Source organism: Notothenia rossii (assembly GCF_949606895.1).
Source record: "Notothenia rossii genome assembly, chromosome: 2".
In the NCBI taxonomy this organism is placed as follows: domain Eukaryota; kingdom Metazoa; phylum Chordata; class Actinopteri; order Perciformes; family Nototheniidae; genus Notothenia; species Notothenia rossii.
In genome coordinates this window covers 84,999,985-85,023,127 of record NC_136904.1, presented here as the reverse complement: position 1 = coordinate 85,023,127, position 23,143 = coordinate 84,999,985, and the positions used below count along the sequence as shown (strand labels likewise).

The 23,143-nt window shown below is 42.6% G+C and overlaps 2 protein-coding genes across 15 annotated transcripts in view; both read right to left on the bottom strand.

Annotated features, from left to right (window-relative positions):
* Positions 1-317: 317 nt before the first annotated feature.
* Positions 318-23,143, bottom strand: part of lmo7a (LIM domain 7a) — a 48,812-nt gene continuing 25,986 nt past the window's right edge. For 2 of the 14 annotated variants that reach the window (XM_079665452.1, XM_079665457.1), the window contains 23 exons: positions 18,828-18,857; positions 17,908-18,022; positions 16,362-16,513; positions 14,984-15,899; positions 14,240-14,521; positions 13,926-14,040; positions 12,276-12,437; positions 11,262-11,446; positions 11,105-11,168; positions 10,748-10,804; positions 10,438-10,479; positions 9,523-9,548; positions 8,490-8,594; positions 6,821-6,907; positions 5,890-6,275; positions 5,651-5,707; positions 3,854-3,909; positions 3,495-3,650; positions 2,999-3,182; positions 2,436-2,753; positions 1,598-1,706; positions 1,076-1,178; positions 318-993 (listed from right to left, as the gene is read on the bottom strand). In XM_079665452.1, the coding sequence (XP_079521578.1) occupies positions 971-993; positions 1,076-1,178; positions 1,598-1,706; positions 2,436-2,753; positions 2,999-3,182; positions 3,495-3,650; positions 3,854-3,909; positions 5,651-5,707; positions 5,890-6,275; positions 6,821-6,907; positions 8,490-8,594; positions 9,523-9,548; positions 10,438-10,479; positions 10,748-10,804; positions 11,105-11,168; positions 11,262-11,446; positions 12,276-12,437; positions 13,926-14,040; positions 14,240-14,521; positions 14,984-15,899; positions 16,362-16,513; positions 17,908-18,022; positions 18,828-18,857 (3,730 nt within the window). In that variant the 3' untranslated portion in view covers positions 318-970. The remainder of the gene's footprint in view (positions 994-1,075; positions 1,179-1,597; positions 1,707-2,435; positions 2,754-2,998; positions 3,183-3,494; positions 3,651-3,853; positions 3,910-5,650; positions 5,708-5,889; positions 6,276-6,820; positions 6,908-8,489; positions 8,595-9,522; positions 9,549-10,437; positions 10,480-10,747; positions 10,805-11,104; positions 11,169-11,261; positions 11,447-12,275; positions 12,438-13,925; positions 14,041-14,239; positions 14,522-14,983; positions 15,900-16,361; positions 16,514-17,907; positions 18,023-18,827; positions 18,858-23,143) is intronic. The other 12 variants (XM_079665462.1, XM_079665456.1, XM_079665461.1 and 9 more) reach the window with 12 other exon arrangements.
* Positions 19,601-22,997, bottom strand: LOC307027931 (uncharacterized protein; the record flags this gene model as incomplete). Its single annotated transcript, XM_079662626.1, has 4 exons — positions 19,601-21,143; positions 21,416-21,565; positions 21,914-22,237; positions 22,648-22,997. The coding sequence occupies 4 exons, from the start codon at positions 22,995-22,997 to the stop codon at positions 20,186-20,188; spliced, it is 1,782 nt and encodes a 593-aa protein (XP_079518752.1). The 3' UTR covers positions 19,601-20,185.

The window sequence follows — 23,143 nt, the reverse complement described above, 5'->3', positions numbered from 1 at the left end:
TACATTCAGAAAATAGCTTATCAAAGTGGACTCAAATGTAATGTATGTGCACCGAATGAAATATGCATGACAAATTGGCTTCAGAGCACACAAAGCAGGCAGGTCCTCTGAACCTTTGCACAAAAGCTCATTGAAATTCCTTTCATTATGACTGTGGCACTACAGAGAAACAGAGAATGAGAGGGACGGACAGACAGACACGAGTATAAAGATTTTTGATTACAGAGGCAGGGAAAGCTTTGCACCATGTACCGGAATATCATTACAAATAATTATGCGATTCCACAGCTGAAAAAAGTAAACAAAAACACCAGAGATGAGCATATAGTCATTTTATTTACAAATGTTACGTTTTGCCTCAATGCCATTCAGTATTATATATTCTTTACACGAAAACCTGCTTGTGTGTACAATCCTCTATCTATCAGTGAAAACTCAAGACAAGTGCTATCCAAGCAGACGGTTTTAAATAGGTTTTGCAAGAATGCTAATAGAGTCATCTTAATTACTTTTCCCTGTTACAAACAAAACAAACAAACATGTTAATACCACAAGACTGAGCGGAAATAAAAGCATGTGTAAGAGGAGATTGAAACCTTTAAAACTCTCTCAAGATCTCTAATATCTTTATAAGCGAAGGTCATGACAAACATCATAAACAATCTTACAATTGAACGTATTGACTAGTTTTGTTGCTTAAACATTTAATAACTCTGGCGCATGCAGAACCCTTTCATAGTGTAATACTTAATATGATATAAACATTAAAGTAGATAACTTCTTTGCAAGCTTACCCTCTTAATCACACACGAATATAATTCTCATCAGCGAGGCAACTGAGATTTTCATTCATGGAAACATGTCCATACCAAGTGTCCCAGCTATTTGCAATGGCTTCAACGTTCACTTAAATGTTCATGGGTTGTTGTCACAAGTAGTCTCTTCATCGATCTGCTGGAGGACAGTCACGTCACATAGAGGTTGGCTGGCCAACTGAAAGGAAACAGGGATATTACACGTAAAGGAAGCGGAAAATAAAACGTCATGATGTCGATCAGATTGATGCTGGACTCACCTTTATACCGGATGTAGCAGGAGTTACAGTGGAGCTGTTTGTTTCGTATTCTGACTTCAGCCCCAGCCTCCGATCCCCCGAGTTCAGACTTACAGTCGATGCACTGAGGGAGAGGCAAAAGTTTAAGAGCTATTCAATAGATTTAAAGCTAGACCAAAGAGACCAAGTCCAAAGGCGGAGGGATGACAGAAGCCCCTTGATTTCATGTATAGAAAGAGAAGAATTGAGGAAAAAGAAGAAATTACAGTCACAGATTTGAAGGAGGGATCTCTGGAGAGTGGAGACCAAACCCAAGAGCAGACCAGCGTTCTGGGAAGAATCAACAATCAAAGGTTGGTAGTAAGAGACAAAGTGAGGGAGGGGTTGATTAGTTTGGCACAGACACTTTGCTCAGCTGTAAAGGGATCAAGACCTTGAGGATCACCAGGTTAGTCATAAAAGGAAAGGAGTGATCATGTTAGCGCTTGAGGATCAGCCGAGGTACTCCAGGAGGGGGGGGGGCGACACGAGCCCAGCTCTCACCTTAAAACAGGTCAAATGATAACAGAGCCCGAGGGACTCGATGATCATGGCTGCTCCCTTCCCCAGCGGGGTGTCACAGAACGTACAGATTTTCTTGCCACTCACTGACCTGGATTACAGAACGCACAGCTGTGATTTGAGAGCGTTCCACACATGCATGACGCATGTATGTATGCAGACACACACGCAAAACTCATGTTTACACATGAGACGGCACACAAAAGGGTTACAATGAGAAATCATCTGTTTGCTTTTGATGAATATTGATTTTGATTGAGGGCCAATCATGTCCCCCGCGAGAGGAAACAGCTGCTCGTTGACAACAGCTCCATTTCAAACATTGTAAAGAAATACGTAGATATGTTTTTCATGAAATAGATTGTTCAGTCACCTATTCAAATGCATCAATTATGTATCCTATTCTGGTTTACAAGAATAAAACTATGATGAAGTTATTATTTCAAATTTTGATATTTAAAGATCTGGCAACCAAACATTGGAAAGTATGAGCCGCTGATGCAACACATGAACACAGACTCAAATTATTACTGTAATTATGAACAGAGTTTCTGTAAATAAAAACAGGATTGTAAATGATTGTCAACCTGTCAACTGTAATATGGAGGGTAAGAAGGACATGAAACAACATAACAAAAAAACATAATATTGTAATACATTAAAAAGTAGAACAAGTGAAATCAGATGAAGTTCAGTTCCCCTTTCCCACCACTTTCTTCCCCATACACAGTTATGTTTCCTCAACACCAACCCAGAATACCAGTGAGAGTTTAGAGGCAGCTGTTGGGGGGGTTAGGCGAAGCAGAATTGTTAATCTTACCTGCTGCGCTGCTCAGAGGCGCCTGCCTCTGACGTGGGCTCTGGAGAAGTGGCAGGTGACGGAGAGGAAGGAGAGGGGGAAGAAGACTGCCGGGACCAAGGGGACGAGGGGGGACCTGCCCCGCCTCGGAGGGAGCCCATGGAGTAGGAGGAAGGCATGGTGGAGGAGACAGGACGCTGGGCCCCAAGACCACCACCATAAAGGGAAGGGCCCCCAGAGTACGGCGCAGAGTAGTTTGGGATGTGGGAGGTGCTTCTGGGGGTCCATGAGGAGCGCCAGGAGTTGTAGGAGGTGTCCAAGTTGTCAAGAGACTCACCTCTGCAAAGCCAACCCACACCACACCCACGTTAGCCCATAAGAGGCATTTAAAATGTCTGGCTACAAACTTTGGAATTTATTTGAATGTTTATATATTTTAGTAATGGTCAAATTTGCCAAATGAGTTGTAGCCAGACTTCTAAATGTTTTCATCCTCACACATTATCAGGACATTAGTGAAAGGCCAACCACCATCATAACACAACAGGGTTACTTTACTCTCATACACACTGGGGAGACCTTACCTGCGCATTGAGGGTGCGTGGGACTCCTGGGTGGTGCCGATGGCGGCTGAGTCCTGGCGGATCCAGCTTTTGTCCCTCAGCATCGGAGTCTTCTTCTTCATCTCGTTCAGGATCTGCTGGCGCTCCAGCTCCGCATGGGACTGGGACTGCTTTCCCATCCTGTCCCCCACAACACCGCCTGTCACTGCACCCAGAGAGGAGAGATACACTTTAGAAACTGAAAAATAAATCATCACTGGTGGAGAAATTGGAGAAGGAACAAGATTGTGACGATGTTGATACGATTGTTCCCCAGTCTTGATTTGACCTTTCTTTTATTAAGTGCAATGAAATTATGGAAGCAGGCTGAGAGAAATTACCCTGCAATCAATGAGTTAATTGTTTTTCACTGCCTGTAATTTTCTTGTAGGCCGAACAATTGATCGACCAAATGATTGTTAATCAAACCGTTTTGATACGGTGAGATTTCATAATTGACTGATCATGATAATGAGACCTTTCTCCGGTTCTCTGTATCTCATGGCATTGAGGATGTTCCTCCTCTCCTTCTCCAGCTCTGACGCAGCCCGCTGACTCTGGGCCTGTTGACTCGCATTCCTCGCCTGCTCTTCCAGCAGCCAGTGAGCCATGCCCCCCCGCTGCATATAAACACCTACAGCAGATTACAGCCCACATACTGTATAATATGTACACGTATGTGCAACAACATGCATACATTGAGTCCTTTTTATAACAACCAGCATCAAGAGAAACACATTTGAAAGTTCTTATATTCCTGGTGTCATGTTGCTGTTGCATTTATCGAATTCATCAGTTTATAAATAATGGAGAGTATATTAAATCAAGAAAACGTACCTTTTCTCTGAGGTTTTTCCTCTTCATCGAGCTGCGGAGATGATTGAGATTTCGTCCTGTCAAACAAGAAAATACCAGTTGGAGCCAGATTTTAATAAATAGATAACAAAAGAATAATTTTGTAAGAAGCCATATATTTTCCAAAATGTTTGTTGCCTCAAGTTCCCACATTTGTATGAGGAATAGCACAGTTAATAATGGTTATATAAAGAAACTGCAGACCAATCACAGGCAATTTTCATCTCAGCTGGAGACCCAACCACTTGCTGGGGGTCTCCACAGAGACATGTTTTTGAATGGTTTGGTTCAGATAGAGCCAGAAAAAGAGTGTGGTAAATACTTGGACACATCAGCTATGCAGTAAATAATTGCCAATTTGTACATGTACTGAGAAATGTTTTGTAATTATATAACAGACGAGAAACAGGATTTACTTCCTGTGATGTCTAATTATGGACCTGGTCGAGGTGTTTGTGCGACAAATTGTTCTTGTTTGACGTTTTGCAGTATCGAATGCTTGTGAGAAACTGTTTTGGTATGCAGAACTTAAAAAAGGTGGAGCAAGAAGTGTGGATATTCTAACATGAAGGCAACATTAATTAGTTTAGATATCAAATACAACATTGAATCACCCCTATCAAGCAGAATACAGACATTTATTAATTGGGTTATAACAGTGGGGAACCGTCAGGGCCTTCAAGGTATTCAGAGAATACCCGGAACACTCAAAAAATCTATTTAATTATATAAATAAAATGTAATTAAGTGTTTATTAAATGAATAAATGAGAATGGTATCTGTGTTGTTGATCTGTAATATCACAGTGTTACGTTGATTTGTTTCTCCTTCTCGGACCATGCACTACGCATTTCAGTGGTTTTGTGTTAGAAAAGAAAGCAACCAATCAGATCTTGTTCTGGGTCTCTGGGTAGAATATCCTTCAACCAAGGTATTCTACATCCTTGATCGAATGCCCTGGCCGTTGCACTGAATGAGAGCGTACGTTTGGACTGACAGTTTGATCAACCAATCATATATTGATTTGCAGCCAATGGGCGTATTCTTTCAGAGTTTCCCTCGGTTCCAGGGTACTCTAGAAGGCCCGCTAGTTAACGGCTCGAGAGAGAGGATCTAGAATGCGACGAAGCAATTCATGCCGTTTTATTGTTTTTAACGTTGAAATGGCGAGTGCAACAAGTGAAGATGAAGTTGAGGCGGAATTGTTGTGAGTACCCTTTTCAAGACGACAATTCAGTGAAAAGACGGACATTATAACGCCGGGGGGGGGGGGACCTTTCTACAGAAGGTCCAGTTGTGATAGACACGGTTCGCCACTGGGTTATAATGTAGTTGTAAGCAGATTTAGAGATGTATAATATAGATAAGACAAGATAACTCTATCCTATGGTATGAAGACATATTTGTATGTATAAATTACAACTGTGTTTTACCAGATCGTTATACAGCAGCCTCCAGTGTCCATAGAAGGGCTTTTGGTTAGTGACAAATACATTAACAAACACTTATCTGCTCCAAACTAGCATTTATTAAAGTATCATATACTGTAGTGCTCATAAATACTAGGACCTAAATGAAAGTGTTGCCAAGACAACCTGTTAAAGTCATTATTCAGACATGCTATAATACATTGTAAGAGATAGTTGTTTTTATTATAACATGGTATGAAGCAAGCAGGTAATATGAGCACAAATAGCTGAACACAGAAAGTAGCATTATGTTATGACTGCAGATGCACTTTGACAAAGGCAAACACAGCCCGTCCTGTACAGTACTGACCTGTCTGTAAAGGACAGAGACGGCTGGACATTGGCAAAGCCATGGGAGTCACCGGCCCTTTGGTAGTGTGAGGGAGGGGTGAGACGAGGGTTACTCACAAAGCACATGCAAACACATTAGTTGCACTTATGTTAATGCAGGACAGACAGCAGGTTATGTTTTCGACTGAAATGTGTTCTTATCAACATGATGGACAGACGAGTGTTAGTGTTTCCAGGAGGAGCGGTGTCTCTACTGACCACTGCTGCTGCTGCTGCTGGGCTCTCTCCCGCTCCCTGCGCTGATGCTCTGCAACTTCCTGCCGCCTCTCCTCCTCTCTCCTCTTCTGCCATCTCAGCTCTTCCTCCTCCCTCATCTTTCTCTCCTCTTCCTCCTGTCTTTCTTTCTGCTTTCTCTCCTCCTGAAGACGCAGCAGCTCACGCTCCTCCTCCTCCTCCTCCTCCCTCTTCCTCCTCTCCTCCGCTTGTCTTTGGCGTTCCCGCTCTTCCTCCAGCCTTTGGCGCTCCTGTTCGGCTTTCCTCTTTCTCTCCTCCTCCTCCCATGAAAGAAAGGCTGGCGGGTTGAAGGGGGAGACGGGTGAGTTTGGGCTGAGGCTGTGTCTGTCCACCACCGGGCTCTCTGGCTCCTAGGGAGAAGGAAGGACGGAAAGAGGAAGCACATGAGGGCATGAAGTCATTTAACCTCCAGGAGGAACTCATGTCGTCCCTTGAGGTGACAAACCAGACTGTTTGGAAATTTGAATTTAGGGGGATTTTTGTTGCAAAACTATCAGCGGGAAATCTTTTTACCATTTTGGGAAGTGTAGCCAGATATGTTGTAAGTTGAATCCACATGACTTTACATTGTTCTGCTATTTATTGACTTGTCTTGACAAAAAGGACATTTTCAGGTCATTTTCATTTTCATTGTGGCTCCACTTTTTGGCTATACCTTTCTGAAATAAACAAAGGAGACCAATCGAGGCGTCTGGTGTGAACTCTTGTTTAGCCTTTAATGCACAGAAACCTATATAAGATTATACAGGAAAGGCAAAACCCCAAAATGCATAATAGGGCCTCTTTGATGTGAAGTCAACGGGGATTTTACAAGCCAAAAATAATTGCTTTAGAAACCCCCCTGCGGTTTTTGATGTTAGGCCATCATTTATACACGATAAAATGTTTTCCTTACATCTTCTTCTGCTACGCTGTCGGCCACCTCCTGCTGAGCCTTCATCCACTCCTCATGCATCTTCTCCTGGTCGCGCTTATATTTCTCCTGGATAGGAAGAGCAGGAAGGGAGGTCAAAGGTCATCCAAATTGAATACACATGAATAGTCGCAGACAATACTGTAGCTGTATTATATTCAAAATATTCTAAGCTCAACTACATGTTATGTAACCACACTAACAGGTTATAAACCTAGTGAAGCTTGCCCAGGGCAGGAAGTGTCCCTGGCTTCATGAAATCAGGCCGTGTATTCAACAGGGATTTAGATCGGAGGAGTAACAAGCTTTCCCGGCTACAGCGCTCTGTTTGGACAACTTTGATCTCCATCCAGAAATAGACCCTCCCAAAATGTTTTGAAAGTATTCTACTACATATAAATTGGATACTCGACAGATGCTTTACTTTCAGCTGCCAAAGCCCCGTAGGGTTTTCTGTGTTGTGCCTATTAGGAGCCGTCAGCTTTGATTGTGAGGACTTCCTAGCATTTCAAGCTCTGCGTCTCGTCTCTTTTTGTCGGATAAAGGGTTTGATCAACTTCAGTGTCATTTAAGTGGGTGTCGTTTTTGGTGCTGCTAAATTACAGTCCCACAGACTCGATATAGAGCTATCCTTGTAATCAGAAAAAGATGATTGGAAAACGCAAAGAAATGAACATGTGTCTTACACGGGTATGCATAAAATAAAACAAAAAAATTGATTGTTTAGTTATTTTGGCTTTAAAGGTGGGGTAAGTAATTTTGGAGAAACCAGCTCGAGTGCGCTAGAATTTGAAAATACACAACCGGAAAAAATCTGCCACTTCCTCACAGAGCCCCTCCTCCAACACACACGAACACGCACATGACCAATGAGGGCACGAGATAAGTTTGTGCACAGATGGAAGGCTGACAGGCAGGTAGGCCATCCAGTTATTTTAGTCGGGCCGGCTCAGATGATTGGTCGTGCTTTTTACAGTACTACGGCTTCCACAGTTGACATTTTTTTATGGATTTTTTGTCAAAGCACTTCAGATATTCATTGCTATCGGGATGTTCAGAGCATTCCATGGAATATAACAAAAAGTGTATCTCGAGCCGGTTTCTCAAACTTACCTACCCCACCTTTAATTGTATTTCATTCCAAATATTCACCGTGAGTATTTTTATTTCATTGTTTGTGGATTTTTACGCTTATGTTAAGTGTTTCTCTCTCAGTATAACACATTACATTCTTCTCTGTGGCAGCCCCGAAGCTCTGGAACTCCCTCCCCCAAGACCTCCGTGACTCTGAGTCCCTCACCCTGTTCCAGTCCCGCCTCAAAACCCATCTCTTCAACTCTGTCTATCCATAAGCCCCCCCCCCCTCTCAATCAACTTCCTCTTGACTGCCTTTCCTATTTATTTTTGTTTTGTTTTAATTATTGTTTTGTTTTGTTGTTTTTGCCTGTCCTTGTTTGTTTGTTACCCTCCCTCACACTGTAAAGCGTCTTTGAGTTCCAGAAAAGCGCTATATAAATATAATTGATTATTATTATTATTACATTTATTGCCCTGCATTCATTTTTGAGCAAGTTGTCCCTAATTACGTGGCAGCTGAGTGCACATTGTAACATACAATAATGTCGTTCTATATGAGTCTGTCTTTGTGTACCTGTAGGAGGCGCTCCTGCTCCTTCTGCCATTTCTCCTGTCTTTTGCGCTCCTCTTCGGGGTCCCAGGACCAGCGGCTGGAAGGAACGATTGGGGGAACAAGAATCTGCAGACACAGAAAATAAACATGCAGTATAAATGCACTTGCTTGTATTATCAATAGGGCATCAATCATTGAGGCTTGTGACGTCATCAAACGTATCTATGCAACTGACCACGGATACAAGCCTGGTGTATACTACATGTTTCCTAAACCCTCTAACTATAACCTGATTATGGCTTTAAAGCAAAGAACATATGCCTGTTATTTTAATATAACTGCATCCAGTGGTGACATGTATTTACTTATGTACTGCCCATTAGAAACATTTTGAGATACTTGTACTTTACTTATCTCCATTTTATTAAAGCTTCTACTTCTACTTGACTACATTTTGTCAAAAACATATTGTAATTGTATCTTCACTACATTTTCTGAAAGCTTTGGTTTTAGATTTATACTGTTATTTCAAAATCTAAAATCAAATAATATATTAGAAGGACATTTTAAGGGTTAGGGTACCACACAGTATACAAAGTAATTAAATCCAGTCATATGATATATTTAGATCTCAAGTAATTCTGTAAGTTGGATACTTTTGCTTTTTGTTAAATGTATGGCTCTTTAGATGATTACGTGTAGCAGAGTATTGTTAAACTGTAGTCGTCATTTTTACTAATGTATACGATCTGACCTCCTAACTGACTTTGCATTATTGTCAAATATATGGGATCAGTTCAGCTTGAAAAGGCTTCACAACATATTTTGTTCTCAGACATTTGAGTATTCAAGCTTCCTGCAATCCAAGATGATTATTGGCAGACTTAAACGCTTGAGAAGAAAAGTGAACCAGAAGTAAAGTGGTGCACATGAGATTATAAATAATAGGTCTAAAATTTGAAATAACTGTGGGTTTAAGGATATTGTTCTGCTATAACAGAAAACAAATCAAAAGAGACAAAACTTCCATTCATGCACTGATAATACTACTCACATCTGGCATTGCAGACTCTGATCCTCCTTGAAAAGAGAACAATCATACGATCAATACTTCTGACATGGACAGACAGAACAAAAACAATGAAGTCTATCTCAAGGTCAAATACTGTAGCGACACAGAGTTGACAAGCCTATGAAAAGTGTCTTGATTTCTAAGTCAATTCATCATTTAAAATCTAATTTAAAACAACACAATTGATGTTTTCAAAAGGCATCATTTCACCCACTTCAAGTTATTGATTTTCTCAATTCAAGATCAACCACTTGTTGACATTTAGATTGGATTTCAGCCCATACTTGCAAATATAGGAACAAGTACAACAAGAGCAAACTAACTGGAAGAAAAACACACACACATGAGCAGCATGCATACTTAGGATGCATACAAGTACAGCGCAGACAGTCGGAAAGGCTAACAAACAGTTCAATACATGCATGCTGAAAGTGCAACAGGAATGCTTTTAACTTCATGCGCAGCAGAGCGGAAAGTGTAACCATGTGTTAAACCTGGACAGCATCATAAAAACACCACAAACACTAAGAATGGTATTTGTGGTTGGTACGCTGGCCTGATGTCTGACATGCTGTCCAACTTCTGGAGCTGAACATGTTGTTGTTGTTGTTAATAATAATAGATTAATTTTGTTAGCGCTTTTACAGGTGCTCAAAGACGCTTTACAGATATAGTGAAAAGAAAGTCTCTATACGAAACAAAAATGTAATGAACTGATGGTTTTATACCTTCATCTTGAAACAAATAAAGATAAACAAAGTGTGTTTGGTTTGTAAGGAGAAAATTGCTTGATTTGCCCCAAATATCACTAGACTCCATCGGTTTGAAAAGCATGTCAGTGTCCCAGATTGTACCAAGCGAAGGTGAGGAAGTCACTGCACACAACACCCTTTTTACCACAGAGGTAGACCAGCGCACTGACACTGGACCCTGAGCCACCTGAAGGAGGGAAGTGGCACAGCACAATGGTTATCTCTGGCACCAATCAGAGCCATAGAGGAACCTATTTTAATCCCGACAGCTTCTTGATCAATTGATAATACTTATGAATTGATCATGAAGCTGTTACTGATAAAAAAAAACATGCAACACTTCCCTGAGAATCAGAAGAGTTTGAGACAGTGAGACAAAAGCACAGAAACCCAGCCACCAGATTACCCATTATTATTATTAAGAGCCACCCGCCCCCAATTTTTTTTTTTTTTACCTTTTTCAAAAAACTCTGACCTCCGTTTTAAGTTTTTCAAAGATATGGGTTCTGACTCTAAATGAGAGATGGAAAACAGTGAGGAGAAAAACATGTTTTACCAGGTGATAAGATCTTACTAATAAATAGATTATACAAGTGTTGCTCAATATATCAAATAATACATTTCAGTTGATGGTGCATCATGTTGTTACATAACGCAGTAAATGTCATCATTTCTATCTATAATAATCCAGTGTCTACAAAAAGTTTCTCCCAGAATTTAGTCAACAAGATTACATCAATATGTGTTTTTGTATTCAGGTCAGAAATAGAAATCCATTTCTGACCTTTCAGATTGTGTGCTCTGCTCTTTACCTTTGTTCCTCATGGTCACCGGCTGCTCGCGGAAACCTCCATTAACTCTGTTTGAAGCCACATCCTGCAGGGAGACATGGCAGGGCGCACGCTCATTAAAGGGGCACGACACACACATAAAACTCGATCAAACCTGAGTTCATTCTGGGTCACTCACGATGACGGGGTAGGTGGGGGCCACTTTGGTTGCCAGCTTTTCCATGGAAGTGCGTGAGGTGAAATCCAGGCTGGAGCTGACAGTGTTTGAGTCAGAGGAACCTAGAAGTGTCGGATGATCCATACTGGTCAGATTGATGATCTTATGGCTTTTATATGGCAGGGAAGGTTGATCTGTGTCCCAGTCTGCATGCAGACAATGCAAGAGCGAAAAATAGCATGTGTTTGTTTGCACCTAAAACAAACTTTTCTGGGAGTGCAGAAGTCGTTTGTATAATGTGAAACTTTGACACAGAATTGTCTATTTCCATAAAAAGTCTATAAAGCAAGGGACAAGGTTGTTGTTATGGTGTTATTATAGAGAGCAGCAGGGTGTGACAGAGAAACCTTCCCCAACCATGCAGCCTATTAAAGCTTCCATAAACCCACACAGTGTTTCTAACAGGCTCACAACCACTGGGCTTCACTAAAGTATTTTAACAAGTACAGTGTGTTAGTTCAAGTGAGCTACTCCGGTGGTTTATTATTATTTGGAAAGTGACACTGACGCAGTTGGATAAGTAAGCCTGTTATACTAACACTGTGAAAACAGAACACTCAGAGGACCTAAACTGGGTTAGTTCTCCAAAGGGAAAACACCACAAGGATTCAAAGAGGAACGCTGATGAAACAGTAGAAGTAGGAGAAAAGGAAAAACATGACAAGAAAAACACACACAGGGAAAACATGGGAATAAGAACCGCTGAAGTCGAAACACTATCACAGCCTTCTCTCGTCAGACGAGAAAAAAAAAGTTACAGGTCCTTCTCCACTTAGCTGTCAAGAAATCATTCATGGATGATTTCACAATGGTTTACGGACCAATTTAAAATGTCAAAACTGTTTAGCAACGCTCCAAGCATAAGCAGAACTGTCATTCCAGGAACTCAACCCTTAAAGTGGTTCAATTGATTCTCACGCCAACAAACACCACACCCACTCATACACTCAGACAGACAGTGTTAATAGGACTCACTGTTCTTGCCATGATGGCGTATATCCATGACCAGACTGCCCTCCTGAAGAGCCTCCTCCATGGACGACTTCCACGCTGTGTAGCTCATTTCTGCCACCTGCTGGCCGTTCACCGCCAGCACCTCGTCTCCCACCTGAAGCGGGCACATCTCTGCAGGACTGCCTGCAAGAGACAGAGCAAAAAATGGTATCAGCAAAAAAGAAAGTGCACAGTTTTATCATTTCTAAGAGGTCAATGTCCGTGCATAAAACAGTGCTTTACAAAATATTACAGTTTTCAGTCTCACCAGAGTAATCCTTCACATATAGAATTGACAGTTAACTAATGCGATTCTATATCCACAACAAAAATATTTGATCTGACATGAAGGTCTTTAGAGATTCACTTGTGTAAAAGAATTCGGATCACTTCAATACAACAAGAAATGTTATTTTGTTATTTAAGATTATGTAAGATGGACACCTCTTCTGCCTTGACCAACATTACTATATTTACTTTTTTATGGACAGCCGTCAATGTTTGGTTTCTTACTAATGCTATTTTCAAATCAAATCAAATCAGGTTTTACTTATAAAGCACATTTTAAAACGATTTTTGGTCGAGACCAAAGTGCTGTACATGCAGATAATAAATAACACATTACATTACATTACAAGACAATAAATTACCACAACAAATATAAAAATCCAACACAGGGAATTGTCCGTAGTCATACTCTGCTCGGACTAGAATGCCAGGGAGAAGAAGTTAGTCTTTAGTTTTGTTTTAAAAACCCCTAGAGTCTGGGCCGACCTCATATGGAGAGCCTGGGACCAGCTGCTACGAAGGCTCGGTGCCCTCGGGTTTTGAGCCTGGTCTGGGGCACTACCAGCAGTAGCTGGTCAGCAGACCTTAAAGCTCTGGCTGGGGTGTAGCTCTGGAGGAGTTTAGCTGTATAGGCCGGAGCCAGCCCATTTAGGGCTTTAAAAACAAATAAAAGGAGTTTAAAATCAATTCTGATCTTATTCGTGCATATATTACATATTTTGTTGTCTTTTAAGTGTCTTATATCATGTTTTCTCTTAACCTCTGCGTCACAACACTTAGAGAAATTGTGATAAAAGTGCTTCGTCCTTATGGATAAAAATGAAATGAAACATAACACAATAGAGGGTTTTTCAACATACATCTGTAGTGAACAAATTTACGCTTCAGTACGGTCTAGGTTCAAACAGGTGTCACACAGCTACTGTTGTGTTCATGCATTATTGTTTGGTGTTACAAGTATTAGTGGAACGTAACTAGATTACATGAGATACTGTGAAGGTGGTTCAATCTCAGTAGAAAGAGAGGCTCTGCAGATCTGACCCAGATAGATGCTGCCCTACATAGGTCTGGCGACGCCACTAAAGCAGATCTACAAACCTGCTGACAACTACCCAGCAGGGATATCAAGTATAACAGAGCCAACATCATATATATCCTATCTGTGTTTACCATTATCAGTCAGATAAGACTAATGCCTACTTCATCTCGCCTTTGTATCACTGGGAATGTTGGTTGCCAGTTTGGCTGACCAGTACTCGTAATATTGCCTGTGAATAAAGCTCTACACTTAAAAATAAAATGTGTTTGTTTGACTGTTTTTCTTTCAAATATCTCTGTTGTTACCTGACTGGATGGTGGTGACACGAGCTCCTGTCGAGTCCCACACTGCCTGGAAGCCAAAGTCTTTGCTGCTGTTAGGCTTCTGGTTCAGGCTGATCCGCATCTCAGAGTAGTTCTCCTAAAAAAAAACAACGCAGGTGAGAAGAGACCTACTTTAAGTGCAGAAATGTGGTCCAGACTTTCCACCTCTGGATAGCAGCATGTCAGGTTGTGTGTCTTTGTGTGAACCCGGCCAGCGTTGGCAAGAAAGCCTTGTATTAATCATTTATGGCTGTTCATCAAATGCCTACCTGTTGCTATTTTTTTACAGAAATTACCTGGCTAGTTTCTTTGGCAGGAGCAGGACTGACTGGAGTTTCACTCTTGAATTGAGGAGGGACAGGTGAGACACTCTTAATAGAGGTCATGCCCTTCACTGTGATCTTCTCTTCTTCTTCTTCCTCGTCCTCCTCGTCCTCACTGCTGTGGACTGAGCTAGACTGAGATTGAGCCTCGTCCTCAGAGGTCATGAACTGTTGATAGCGGCTCGGCACCGACGGCTTCTTCGGAACATCTGCGCTGCCGTTGACACGCTTCTGAGCGGTGTCCGTCTGTCCGGCCTGAATGCAGATTTTCAAAAAAAGAAAGGAAATTATACAATATTGTACAAATATATTTGATTGACTCACGGCTTTTAAGTGCAAAATTATCAATTCAAATATGAAATACATCAAAAAACTGAGAGAATATATATATTTTTAAATAGAGTTCCACAATCGTCACTTGCGGTCACTAGCTGACCTGAAAGCACATTAACAGTAATGAATGTGAGGGAGAATGAACATAGCAGCTCTGTCAGTCGAGTTAGCCTTATAAAAACACTAGCTTCATCCATTATTCACCAGGTAATCAGATCGGACTCTTGGATAACATTGATGCACTCAAAACAAATAACACCGTGCCTGACGAACAACATTTAATCCTGCCAAACAAACACTGTCCCCTCAAGCCCTCAAATGTCATTCAGCCCTTTGTCCTGTACTGGTAGTTTGTTTTTAGTTGTATAAATGTCTAGTACTCACTATGAACGGACGGGACAGGGAGCTGAGGCGGGACGACTGGGTCCCGAAGGGCCTTGCCGTGACAACTGAGGTTATACGTGCGCTATCCGATTTCTGGTAGCTCCTGGGGAGGGAGGCGGAAACATGAGACACCCCGGGAGGCTTGGGTTCCATCGAGCTGGTCTGTGGTTGTTGTTTGTGCAGAAAACCAGAGGAGGGGGCCCCCACCTCAGTCTGTATGCGCGACAATGGGCGCCTAGGCTCCGGCGCCTTTTGTACGGAGCTAGAAGAGGAGATGACTGTGGTTGTGGTCTCCTCTGTCTTGACTCTGCTTTTGCGTTCTGCAACTGGACTCCAGTTTAAAGGTGCAAAAGTTGGAGAATGCGATCTGCGGATACTGGGAGTGATGCTGGGAATCAAAGAGGGGATGAAGGTGGTGGTGGTCTCCTCTGTCTTGACTGTGCTTTTGCGTTCTGTGACTGGACTCCTCTCTAAAGGTGCTGGAGAAGGAGATCTGCGGCTGCTGGGAGTGAAGGAGGGGGTGAAGCTGGTGGTGGTCTCCTCTGTCTTGACTGTGCTTTTGCGTTCTGTGACTGGACTCCTCTCTATAGGTGCTGAAGAAGGAGATCTGCGGCTTCTGGGAGTGAAGGTGGGAGTATTGGTGGTTGTGGCGTAGCTGCCTGCAGATCTATCCACAATGTTAACTTCCCGTGAGGTGGGAGGGGAGGCGGCCCTGCCAGTAGCTGGGGAGGCAGCGGGGGGTTCGACCTCTTTCAGAGAAGGCTCAGAGGAATGGTAAGGAGTGTCAATAGTGTAGCTCCTGGCAGGAAGGGTTCGGATACGTGGGGAACTGACAGGTTTATCAAAGACTTCGTCGTCGTCCAGGTAAGACAGAGATGACATACGGCTGCAGATGCTGTTCCTTCCTTTATTTCCTCTGTGGCCCAGACAGAGGAGGAGAAAGGAGAAGAGGTAAATAGGAAAAAAGTGGACAGTGATGGGTGAAATAAAGATCAGAAGGGATAGAATTTAGAAAATAAAGAGAAAACGTGACATGAAAATAGAAAAGTACAGGTTGAAAAGAGGGGAGGGGCAAAAAGAAAAAAATAAGACTGGTTATAAACCATGATTAAATTACACTTTCACACTGACTGAAGGCACAACGGCAGTCTCCTCCATCACTCCTGCACAATAATACAGTGGTCTCTATCTTTAATACCACAAAAGCTATAATACAAACCTTTTTATTTGATTACCTTAGCAAAGGATCCCCCTCCGAGGGTAAACAAATACATATTGGAACAAGTTATTTAATACAAATGTAAATTCTAAAGCATTAAATCTATCAATAACATATCCTTGCCCTCCATAGCCCCTATGAAGGTGTGCTTTCTCTTACCTGTCCTCTTGCATCTCCTTGAGGGTCTTGGACCTTCTGTTGCTGCTGCTGCCGCTGCTGTACGTAGTCTCCTCTACCTTCTCCCTTTCCTCTTTCTTCTTCACGATATCAGAGTTGACACTCCTGCGTCGGTTCTTCCATTTGCTCAGGTCCTGCAGAAAAAGTAAGCCCAGATCACCTCATGCACCATTTTGTAACAATTCAGCCTGAGGCAAGTTAAAAACAGACTTGTTGTGTTGCATGGCTGACTGTACAGCTGGAGGGAGTAAAGTGAAGAAGGAGAGAGAAAGACAAAATAACAGAAAGGGCTTCATTTGAAGGTGTTCTATTTGTGTGCTTTAGGCTCCTCCCGGCTCACGTCCCCTGTGTATCCGGGACTGTGTGACCTAAATGCTACTTAAAGACTATTATTTAGCCATGACACTTATTGGACTGTTGAAAGACACACCACTGTCAAAGCAAGTCACATAAATGTAAATAACTTTATGTTTCTTTTCATTCATAAACCTACAAATGATCAAATGTGATGGAACACTGCTGTTTAAAACTAGAGCACCACTTGCCCTTTAAAATGTTTTTTTCCCCAGGAATAACTTTCACTGTCAGGTCAAATTAAAATGGATTAATACATTTATTTAATTATTTTGAGGTGTCTGTCTCACATCATCCGTCTGTATAACATCTTAACACTATTTCACATGAATTACATTATTAGTATTTACAGGATGTGGCGTTTCCTGCCTCAGACACTGATTTGGAAATGAGGGCAGTCCAGAGCCAGAGGGCAGTGCTGCACCAATCACTGTGTATCTCCGTCTCTGGCTTCTATCTAAACAGCTCTCTTTCCCCCCTGCGGGCGCAGACTGCAGCACAACACCTGCTCTCTGATCAGCGCACAGATCCATTCAGATCATGTATCTTTCCCTAACAACAAAACGTTCTTTCTGCAAGAGTCGGCTTGTCTTGATTCTAGACCCTCCTGCACACACCACAACACAGACTTTAACACCCCTTTCTGCTAAATACAAACCAACTTTGTGCAATATGTGCAATATATATATGCCATTGATAACTGTGTAATTTATACCTGGCTGCTAAACCCTTGTTACTGTTATGTATGTTGTATTTTGTAGATTGTGTAACTTGCTGCTGTTAAATACCGTCTAACTATGTGCAATATATACTTTATATACATATGCCATCTTTAATAACTGTAATATATACCGGGCTGCTAAATCATAAGAACTGCTAAAGGATTTGTAGATTTGATTTGTTTTTGAAAATTATGTAACTTTTTATCTTTTTTTAGCATATTGTTTATTATATTATAACTTAGTACTTTTTTTAGCATATTGTTGTGTTGGTTGTTTATTATATTGTAACTTAGTACTTTTTTAACGCATTTCAGATATGCAACACTAAGCTGTCTGTGGCTCTTTCCTGTTACGCTGCAAATTTCCCCTCTGTGGGACTAATAAAGGGATTCTGATTCTGATTCTGATTCTGAGATAAACACAATGGCGGAAACATAAAAGGTAATACTCACATCCTGCCACTTATCATCACTTTCCTTTGTCTTCTCGCGGACCTGCTGAAGCTCTTCGTATCGAACCTGCCGGTTGACGCTGGGCTCAACCTGGATATCACTTGTTGATTTACTCCTGTTGAAAGAAAGAGTTGAAACGTTTTTAAAAACAACTAGGATATCAGCAGCTCCAGAGAGAAGCGACAGGGATGTTTAGTATGGATATCCTGGCACAAGCTTCACAAAAGGTTCAATAAAAGTTAGCAAAATCCAAAAGAATATCCAAATGTCCAGGTTGAGTATGCATGCACCTTGTCTAACCATCACATCAAACTGCACCAAAAAGAGAACACCATTCCAAACAGAAATAATCAAAATAACTCCCACCTTGTACCTCCCATCCATATTTTTGGATGGTGATAATTAGACATTTAACCTGTAACCAAGTGTTAGTTGAAAACACAGCACACAGGTCAACCACAACAAACTGTGGAGGGAAGTAAGCTCAGTGGGTTAGTAACATGTCGCAGCCCTTCCCGTCAAGCAAAAATAGCAAAGTCACTCACTGCCATAAAGAAAATGCTCTTTGTCCCAACTCACCTACTAAGGCCTGTTATGATTTGTTATCAGGGTGCTCAGACCAGTGCTCAGTCATAACTCTGAGTGGAGCACACTAGTCTAGGTAGATGACCCTGCGTATTGCTATTGTACGCATGTTTTCACTTTATTGTGTTGTCAATAGATCCCTGCAGAGCAATGAATCCCGCCCCGGCTCACCCTGAACTTGGCCTTGTGCCATACAATACCCTGTGTTGTGTGTCAGCATTTAGCAGCTAGTGAGTGAGAACAGCAGCACAAAAGCAGGGGGCAGCGAGGTGCGACTGTAAGAGGAAAGAGCAAATGCAAACGTGCCACATTCCTGGGAGCCCGTATCAACTCACCCGTCGATACTCTCTTGCATTTGGTGCTGTCTAGGGAACCAGAAAGAACCACACACAACAAAGTCACATTTTTGCAAAAGAGGCTAAAAGTCTGAGAGGGGTCTGGTCAAGAGCTTTAGGCAATTACTGGCTTTAGTATTAACTTCTTCCTAGCTGGTGTGATACAAATTCATATAAAGCCAGCTAAAACATGACTCAGCAGTTTTTTTGACATTATACACTGAAGGGATTACACTTTAAGGTGTGTAGAGTAGGCGTGCAGCACAGTATTACCGTATAGACACTTATATTTCCTTAAACAAAGCTGTCTTTCTGCAGACTGCGACATGATGTCACTGGAAACATGGCTTTACATATGGAAGTGAAGTAAATCCAGATGGCGTTGACTCCAGGTTAAATGGTTGCTTTGTATGTGCTTGTGTGTGTCTTTTCATGAGCAAACACTAGAGTACAGACTTGTGTTCAGGTTGCTATGGAGTCCATGAGTCGCGTCTTCATATCAGAGCTGTGGGGAATTTCTATAGGCTTTCATGCCGGCTTAACAGGCAGGACTACATTAGTTTGCCCCGCTTGGTGCTGTCAGTGTGTCCAGGAAGTTATGTTTGGATATTACTCAGGATTGAACGCTTCCACACTCTCGTGCTGCTGCACTTGGAGCTTTACATATCAGTGTGAAGTTCCCTCTGCTGAGGAAATCGACATCGAACTCTGATCAGATCTGTGTTACTGTGTGTGTTCAATGAGGTTAACAAAGGGCCAATTCAATCCATCACAAGATCATGAAGATTTTCTTTATTAAGCTTGCAATATTTTTGAATTCACAGAAACTCGGTCTGCTAGGAAAACAAAACCAAAAATACAATTCTGAATTCAGAAGAGAATTCTCAAATTCTCTTCAACAGTTCTCGAGATGAACCAATCACATTTTGATTCATGATGTTGCAGATTTCTGTTCTAAAATCACACTTCAAAAACACAGTCAAAGTCAAATTAAGCTTTTGCCATCATGCAAAAAACTACACCAATGGCCCCACGCTTACAATGTGATAGGGACTTTATTACAGTTGTTTATTTCTGACTGGAAACACTTTAAACGAAAAGTGAATAATAACAACAACAAAGTAAATGAAATAACAATAAACATTTAAAACACAAAAAGTCGGAGCTGTTGCTGCTCCTTCATTGCAGTTTATTTGACAGACCCAGTGAAGTCTAAATGCACCTATCAGATTTTACAAGGAAGACTTGTTATTGATATCCTATCTATGACAGCCTTCAAACCAATCGTTTAACAAGTGGGATCAACATGCAGTCTAGACCACTTCACTATCAGACAGGGAACAAAGATCAAGCTCCTTTCACGGGCTACAAGGTGAGGAGAAACCAACTGGCACTGTTACAGAAATCTTCTCCTTCAACCTCAGAGCAGCCAGCCTCTCCACCATGAGCCTCTTCCTATGTCTCAGCTGACTGGCTTCCCTGATAGCCTTCCATTTGTGCAGGTCACCTTCACTACAGAAAGAAGGCACTGAGGGCGTCATCAGAGAGCTCTGGCTCTGATCAGAACAAACTCCACATTTCCTGACCAGCATGTCATCCGTTTTAGGACGCATCTCATTCTCACCCTCATTGTGTTTGTTTGCGGCTACCTCCTTGATCAGAGGACATGGGGGGCACAGGAGTCTGGCTTTGAGCTCAGGAGGCAGATCCCATGGCTCTGGGATGGACATAGGGGCGTAGTTGTCAGGGGCTCCGGAGAGGGGCCGCTGTTCCTTCTGAGATTTCTCCTTACGATAAACAACGTCGTCCTGCTCGATATCAGGGAACTCGCTGTCCTCTGTGATGCCGTGTCGCTGGGTGATGATGTTGAGTTGCGGCTCAGAGGTGTAGAGACGGCGGTGAGCAGACAGCTGCGTCTTCATCAAAGCCATGTCTGTGTTGGACTGGAAGGTAAGGGTTCGCCTGGTAAACATGTCATCATTCTCCAAATCAGGGATTAAGCTCTCATAATCAAAGATATCCGGGGGCTCCCTGGGGTCTTGGCGCCCTAAGAGGGGCCACCTCTCACATTTGACCAGCCGGGGACCCGAGGCAGGGTCCACTGGGGCAAACACCAGAGGGGGGGTCTCTAACAGAGGGGACTGAGGGAGAGTGTGTGCTTGAATATGAGGACTGCAGGTTGGGCAGAAGAAGAGAAAAAGGACAGAGAGTGGATGAGTGCATGCATGTGAAATGGATCGAAGAGCAAGAAAAGGAGGACGAGATACATTAAGCAGCCACACTAGTGATATTTGATTCAAACTGATTTTGATCAAATAGGGATTTTACATGTCAAACTGCGATGCGTGTCAAGTCTTCACTAGAATAGATTGTCATAAAAATAGGGTAATGCTGAGAAGGATTATTTTCGATTTTAGTTCTATAAAGCGTGTTAGGGCAATTTCCAGTAGCTTTTAAAAAAAAGCATTAGTACATTAGAAAGCAGCTCATCCTAAATTCAGCCTCAAACGAGCACATTATAGTTCTCCTAGAAAATCTGGATGATCTAAATCATTCCTTCATTGTCACAATCATGCAGCTTTATCGACCTTTTCCCCACAACGAGGGTGGTGTGAGCCGAGGCCTCGTGTTTGTGGGAGTGAGAGGGGGAGGGGCCGGAGTGAGAGGGGGTGGCGGGGGAGAGCCAAGGACTGGTGTCACAGTCCGAATCATCTGACGAAGAGCCCGACTTCTTATGGCTACGGCCGGGTGGACGGAGGATAGAGAAGGAGCAGAGAGGGGGGGGAAAGGGAGGTGAAAGATAAGAGAGCAATAGCAGGGAAAAAGAAAAAGAAGTAAGTGGGAGGAATCTTTATAGAAAATGCAGTGAATGACAGAAAACCCATTTCTGAATGAAAGCATCTTAAAAGGTTAAATTGGCATGCAATCATTATTTAAAGATTGCAAAGTGTCTGGCAGAACAGTAAGAAAAGATTATGCAAGAAGCAGGGAATTCACTTTATCCATGATATTGCTACTGAATATATTTGACATATTTGTTTAAATATATATGAGATAATTCCACTGGATTTGAACGCCCCACACACCTGAAACCTTGTATCTTCTTGTACCAGGGTCTCCTCTGAGAGCCCATTTTAATCTTCTGTATGTGAACGTCTTCTTCAGGGCTCCAGAACTTTGGTAAAAACTTGTCATAAGACACTTTGGCAACAGGCTGAGGTTTGATGCCCATCTTGCGAGAGTAGAGGTCATCTTGGACGGGGTCAGCATAGCCCTCCTCCTCGTCCTCATCATCGTCAGAGTCACCGTAAATCTCCCTGAACAGGCTGTCGGTGGACACGGGCCGGCGGTGGTCCTCCCTCTCGGAGCCTTGCCGGGGGGGCTGCATTTCCCCACTGTTGACGCCGCTGCTGCTCAAGAGAGACAGCCGAACACACGTGTCAAAAGAATTTTTTTCAGCAGCAGCACAGCACGCCAGGCACGCAAAGAGTAGCATAATGAGATGACGCAAGGATTAGCAAACCAATGCAAGCTTGAAAACAAACTATCAAGGAGGCAAAACTTGATTTGAGGAGTTACTGTATGTTGCCAACTCAAATCACTCCTCCAAGCTCAAATACGTGCTGCAGATACAATCTCAAAACAAACCAAACAGAAACCAACAAACGACTTTAGAGCACTGTTAGAGGCAGCATACTAGAACCAAGGAGGTTGATCATGGTTACAAATAACCATGCAAACTGAGGGTAAGAGAAGCGTTTTGATTGGCTCTCATCAGGCAGGCACATCAAAGTCACACGGTTGCTTCATGTTCTCTGACCTGAGGCAGGTCACATTCGGTGGAGGGGCAACATTGGGGGTCATATTGACCTTAGGCCAGGGGCCCCCGCTACCGGCAGGCGCCCTTCCTGCTGCCAGGGGGGTGGCGGGCAAGGCGAAGTTGGTTGGAGGAGCCGGGGAGGGGCTGTGGAAGCGTCTGCTGGCCAGGTCGTCCAGAACAAGGTCGGGGTCCGGTCGTTCTGCGTCAGAGTCGCTGCCGCTTTCATAGTCGTAGGCCAACGGTACATGAGCCGCAGGCAAGGCACTCTGGGATACTTGACTTTGGCCATAGCAGTCGCTGAGGACGTCATTCCACAGCAAATGAAACACAACACCAGTACACAACGACATCGACCATATGAGACAATACAACCGCAACACAAACACCAACATGATGGGAGAGGAGACAATGTACATTTTAGGCAATTTAAGCACAACTGGGTTAACTTGATTTCTATATTTGTTATGGTACATTGCTTTTAAGAAAGAAAGGAGAA